Genomic DNA, 6,125 nt, shown 5'->3' with positions numbered 1-6,125 from the left:
AAATAAATTCTTATATTTATTTCTATCTATCTCTTGTTTTGCATCATTGAATTACAGATAATTATTGATGATGATATGACATTAGTATCAGATGTTTGATTGGGATTGAAACTTGAAGCTGAGGCGGAAGGAAGTCCAGGTGTTAAAATTATTTGTTGTTTCTGATGAGATATATCTACTACAGTGTTCAATGATTCTGAACCAACTTGTGGTTGAGCCTCTGGTGGTAAGTTATGAGGGTGATGTTTATTTTGATGACGAATCAAGTCTCTTTTAATACGGTAGGCCTGTCCACAATAACATGTAAAAGCCTTATCATTTGAATGTGTTAGCCGGTGCTTATGTAGGTCATTACTCTGGGCAAAACCCCTTGAGCAAATATCGCAAACATATGGTTTTTCTCCTGTATGCGTACGTATATGTGGTACAAGATGTGCACGTCTTTTAAACTGCTTGTTACAGTATGAGCATCTGAAAATGAAGAATCGTTAAGATAAAGCTTCACACCTCCCCTTTTATGAAAATTAAACAATACTCACTTGTGTGGACGGTCTTCACTGTGTGAGGCTTTGTGAATGTGGAGATTTGAAAGGGATGAAAATGTCTTTGGACAGATACTGCATGTATAGGGTCGCTCGCCAGTATGAGACCGTCGATGATCATCTCTTGCAACTTTGGTAGAGTATTCTCTGCTACAAATATCACATTTAAATGCCTTCTCTCCTCCATGAGTTATTTTCATATGTCTCATGAGTCCCTTGAAAAAAGAAAAGCAAAAGCTATGTGACTTTGTTTCTCAAGTGGGGTGTTCCAGTAAAATTGAATGTACGGTACTTACTGCTGTATTGGAAAGTTCTTTGCCACAAATTGAGCATATTGTAGTTTTCATTGATTTGTTTTCCCTCTCATCATGAATACTTCGTACATGGTGTCGTAAACTGGCCTTACTGGAGAACTCCTTCCCACACAGGCCGCATTGACATAACTTCTGTTTTGGTTTTGATTTTAATTTGCAACCAGAGCTGTTAGAACTGGAAGTACTTGGCTGGGGTTGGGCTGTGCTTGTATTTGGATCGATATGCACTGACTTATGCTGTCTGAGGTTTTTACTCCACTTAAATGCTTTTCCACAAACATCACACATGAAGGCTCTTCTTTCAGTATGACTGATTTCATGGGTATGCAAAGCTGTCACCTAAAATTTATGAAGTTCCAGAAGATTAATTCCAATTATAATAATATTGTACAACACAACAAATACCATATTTATTTGATTGTAAGTCACACCCTTCAGTCTAATTTTGACACCCAAATGTAGGGGTACTGCTTAGAATTAGGTGCCCAATGTGCACGGGTCTTATAGGCGTCTTTCTTGTGGTAAAATGTGGGGTGTAGCTCACAATTGAATAGATGCAGTATTTGCTAAAACATATAGGAACCTTTAGCTTGCATAAAAGTAGCATACCTTGTGAAAACATTTTCCACATGTTGCACAAACAAATGGTTTCTCTCCACTGTGTAGACGTAAATGGTCTCGTAGTCGAGATTTGACCTTGAAGTTTTTCCCACAAAGACTACAAGGGTATGAAGGCAACACACTTGGATCCTGGTGTGTTCTCATGTGTTGTATTAAAGAGTTTCTCATTTTAAATCCTTTTCCACATTGATTACATATATGGTTTTTTTGATTGGAGTGAGAGAGGTAATGAATTTGAAGAGTGTGATTCCTGAAATAAAAATAAAAACAGATAAATCTATATACTTTAAAAATGTGCAAATAACATTTCAGTTTGTTTAATTTACTTCAAGCCTTAAAGGATTGCTACTTTACTTTCAAGTGTCTTAAATACCTTGCAAATGCCTTGCCACAAAATGTGCATTTGAAAGGTCTTGCTAACTCCTCTTGAGTGTGAGTTAAGCGATGTTTCCCTAAAAGTGTATTGTTTCCAAATGCCATACTGCAAATTACACACTTAAACGCACGAGACTTCTCCTCTTCTGTGTGTTTAAGACGATGTTCCATCACAGATGATTTAGTCCCAAATCCCTTGCCACAAATATGACATCTACAATGATGATACTGGGTTAACAATTCAGCACTTCATAACTTAAATCAAACTAAAGCATATCAATTTGTGATGAAGTAACATACTTGAAAGTCTTAAGAGATGGTTTCAGTGCATGTGTCCACAAGTGGACACTCAATTTACTTCGGGTGCTAAAGGTTTCTCCACAAGTTTTGCATTCATGTCTGAATGATTCAACACTGTCAGCATGTAGTCGCTGATGTCCTGCCAACCGCTCTTCGGTAGCACAAACTAGTCCACACTGCTTACATAAGTAAACCTAAGAGTTTAAGAAAAGAAAAAAATTAGACATTTGCTTTCTGTTAGGTATTGTAAACCCCCAAAATTTGCTTACCCTTCTGTTGCTATAATTTTTTTGTAGTTTTCCCATTTCTATCTCATGTATTGTATAATGCAAATGCATCTCATGAAGAGAGTTTTGAGGATGTGAACAAAACTTGCAGATAAAAGTAATTGGGGGGTTAGAGTCAGTTAGGTGAGATTTTTCATGTGAGAGCAACAACACTGGGTTACTAATGAATTTTTTGCATAAGAAACAAATATGAGATAAGTCTAAACCTTTAGCTTCTCCTTCAGTACATCTTATTGAAGTAGCATTACAAGAACTTGTATAAGCATCTGGAAAAAAATTAAGACACTGTTAGATTTGAAGTGGATTAGAAATAAAAACCATCATTTCTGTGAATGAAAATTACCTTTGGATTCTGAAGAATCTTGAATACAATTGTTACTTGAAGTTTGCATGTTATAGAGTTTATCTTCTTCATCCTCAGCAGTGATTTCTTTTGACTCACTATTACACTTAGTACTAACATTTTCAATCACAACAACAGCTGTGGGAGCTCGTCTTAAACAAGTTGGCCGAACAACAGACACCATTGTGCCTTTGCCTTCATTATTCAAACTACCAATATTACGGTGTTCTCTTATGACGGCAGACTCAATGAAAGTGCTTGCTTCAGTTTCAGCTATATGACAAGCGTTTTGATTGTCAGACACCAGCACAGAGGGGTGAACTGACTCATGCCTCACAAGAACACTTTTTGACCTATTTCAAAAAAAAAAAGAAGACTTATTTCAAACAAGATGTAATATTTGACATGTTTGGCAATGTACAAAACTCATACTGACCTACACGTACTTTCTTGTTGATAAGAATCACTACTGGTGGTTAGTTGGATTGCTGACCTGTCAAGCAGAAACCTATTTTATACAACAATTGAATCTGTAGTGCATTATTATTATCACAATATTTTTTCCATTTTTACTTACACACGATTTGTAAACTGTGAAGCCATAACATCATCTCTTAATGCATCATTAGATTGAGGTAGCATTCCTCTACTTTCTGAACTTAAAGAGCTTGATTTCTTTTTAAGAAAAGAGTTCTGTTTAGAGGTCTTTCTTAGCTGCAGAAAATTGAAAATTATAATTATTTTCTGCTGATCGATTAAGAGTGAACCAGAGTAAAAATATCAGGTCTGTACTTACTGTACTTACAGTGGAATCTTTCTTGTGGCTAGAGATACATCCATACTCATCATCAGACTCATTCTCTAGGTTGTGAGTGCTTGTATGAGACAGTTCAGCATGTTCCTGGTATTGAATTTCATTTGAAATATTTGACACAATATGAGATATGTTCGTTATCACCCTGCTATTTATGGGCATGGATGAAGGGATTTCTGAGACAAATACCCTATCCAATTCATTCTGATCCACTGTCTCTACTTCAGGTAAGTTGTGGTATTGTAAATGCCTATCAGATTTAATTTCATAAGAGAGTAGCCTATTTTCCTGATCTTCGACTAGCTGATTTACATTTATATGTGGTGTGTTAGGAAAATGCTGCTGGCTGGTAACATCAATCCCATGGTGAATATCGTTCTGTGTGTCTGTGGGCAAGCTTAGTTTGGAATAATCATGAGATGAAATTTGAAATCGCTCCAATGTCTTTGGTGGCGAAATAAGAACAGACTCCTGTCTGATAGGGAACTGAAACAAAGTCAAAAATATGGGGATAACAGAAGATAATGTAAAGACAGGATAACATTTCTCACTTAGACACAACAATACCTCAGCTTTCTCCAACATTTTTTGAAATCTATGATGTGCCTCCTGACAATTCTGATAAAGTAAATGCCATGATAATAATGATGACATACATTCATAGCAAAGCTGTGAAGGTAGGACATCCTCCCTCCGCACCTAGGGCAAAAAGGTATAAGATAATATGACCTTTGGGAGTCCCTTGGGACTTAAAAGATTTGTTTTGAGTGCTGGAACCATATTAGCATTATAACCAACCTGAAGCTGAAGATATAAATGGATTTTATGATCCAGACTGTGTGTTTCCCCCTCTGCACCAAATATAGATATCAGGTAATCATTTTGAGCTCCACATATTCTACATATCTTCTTAAAATTCTGAAGTAATTCAGTCCAACTATTTGTCTGCAACCCTTGTTGATGGCACAGAGATGTGTTCGACGCTAATGATTGCATTGTATTGGACTTATGAGATGATAGAACACTTCTTGTTTAGTGTCTCTTACAATGCTTGGGGGCTGTCATGCTACCAGACTAAACAAAAGATAAATAAGGCTTTTTTTCAAAGCTGTCCCATGATAGTCTAACAAAAGCTTCTCAGAAATACCTACGTTTTCCTGCTTGAATTGTATGTAAACAAACTACATAACCTTTTGGTCTTTGGCAGACGATTCTATTCGAAAGGTATTCAGCCTTCAGACAGCGATTTGAGTCGCAAGTAGACGTATTAAAAACATTACAACGGCTTTCAAAAGACCAAAATATCACTGGTTGTTATGCCTTAAACAATAAACAAACTTGAATCCTTGATTTTCTCTTGATTTTTTTGCCACCAACGACCAACATGATTTCCTTTCCCCTCTCCCCCCCCCACCACCACCACCACCTCTACATCAACTGTCATCTGTTCCCTTTCAATTCAAATTTCAGATTATTCGGCTTCTGCTGCTTCCTTTCTGCTCTGTCAACATTGTTAAGGCAAACACACAAAAATGGAAGAGGTTGCTCTGCGCATTCAAAGCAATTTGTCTCAGGTGTTTTCTCAGTTAAGCGACAACTCTTCCATCGGTCAACCAAAAAGTGAAGTTGAAGAAAATGTGACAACAGAGGTTAGTTTAGTGTCATTCTAGGAAATTCTATTCAGTCTAGATTCAATTGCAATTTTGAAAAAGCAGTACTTCATAGAGTGAAATTATTTGAAATTTCATCGTTTTGCACTTGTCTCCTGTTTCCCACAGGATTGTTTGCCTCCAAGTTTGTCTAGACTTCCAACTTTTCCCATCCTGAAGCAAATTTCTGATACCAAAGTTGAAACGTTGAAGCGTCAAAGTGAAATTGATTTAAAACCATTCATCAAATTGTTTGAAAAGGTGGAAAATACAGTTTGTACGTGACTATCTGATTGTTGTCAAATTATTATGTTGATGCTTCTAAATCTTTAGTTTCTTTTAACCACTTCTCGGTTTGCTTTTTTTAGATGACGGTATGGATTTGGCAGCAAACATTGCTACCTGTTTAGAATTTATTCATAACTCCAGCCAACTTTTACAGCAAGTATTAAAGGACCCAATGTCTCAGGATGCATTACCTTTACCACATCACATGCACAGGTGGAGTGTACCAGCATTCTCAAAGCGAATGGAGCCAAGGGAACCTTAGCAGTTTATTGTAGTAACCTGGTTGTGATTTCATTTACAGAAAAACTATTGATATGATTGAAGCATGTGTATGGACTGTTCAGCACCCACGGTGGCAACCATTAAGTTACGAAGTAGAATGGGGAAACCTTCTACCAAAGCTGGTAATTAATAATAATTTGCACAATCCTCTCATGTTTGTATTTTTGGGTGAAATGGTTAATTTGATTGCTTATGTCTTTACAGAGACAAGAAGTGTCTGATTGGATTGTGTCAGCCAAGCTATCTGGAAAGCACCTAAAAGAAGTTGAAGACTTGAAGCAGAAGCTTGATATGGTCTTGGAAAACTACT

General features: G+C 36.7%; 2 protein-coding genes across 3 annotated transcripts; one reads left to right on the top strand and one right to left on the bottom strand.

Annotated features, from left to right (window-relative positions):
- Positions 1 to 6: 6 nt before the first annotated feature.
- Positions 7 to 5,000, bottom strand: LOC113216688 (zinc finger protein 420). 2 transcript variants are annotated; one of them, XM_026436485.2, is made up of 14 exons: positions 4,748 to 5,000; positions 4,395 to 4,670; positions 4,164 to 4,295; positions 3,579 to 4,082; positions 3,360 to 3,496; positions 3,219 to 3,275; positions 2,783 to 3,135; positions 2,422 to 2,705; positions 2,153 to 2,346; positions 1,851 to 2,066; positions 1,466 to 1,727; positions 839 to 1,195; positions 540 to 757; positions 7 to 471 (listed from the first exon to the last, which is right to left on the bottom strand). In XM_026436485.2, the coding sequence occupies exons 2-14, from the start codon at positions 4,590 to 4,592 to the stop codon at positions 27 to 29; spliced, it is 3,357 nt and encodes a 1,118-aa protein (XP_026292270.1). In that variant the 5' UTR covers positions 4,593 to 4,670; positions 4,748 to 5,000; the 3' UTR covers positions 7 to 26. The 2 variants fall into 2 exon arrangements, with proteins under 2 accessions (XP_026292270.1, XP_026292272.1); XM_026436487.2 differs by having other exon boundaries at positions 3,588 to 4,082.
- A 37-nt stretch (positions 5,001 to 5,037) lies between these two features.
- On the top strand, positions 5,038 to 6,125 carry LOC113216655 (uncharacterized; the record flags this gene model as incomplete). Its single annotated transcript, XM_026436431.2, is given in 5 exon segments — positions 5,038 to 5,245; positions 5,375 to 5,522; positions 5,614 to 5,746; positions 5,835 to 5,937; positions 6,020 to 6,125. Coding segments are annotated over 5 exon segments (607 nt in total), but the record flags the coding sequence as incomplete, so codon positions are not given.

The sequence above is a fragment of the Frankliniella occidentalis genome, unplaced genomic scaffold (genome assembly GCF_000697945.3).
Source record: "Frankliniella occidentalis isolate FOCC.00 unplaced genomic scaffold, Focc_3.1 Scaffold275, whole genome shotgun sequence".
NCBI lineage: Eukaryota > Metazoa > Arthropoda > Insecta > Thysanoptera > Thripidae > Frankliniella > Frankliniella occidentalis.
Note: the sequence above shows the minus strand (reverse complement) of the source record. Positions and strands in the feature narration are given on the sequence as shown.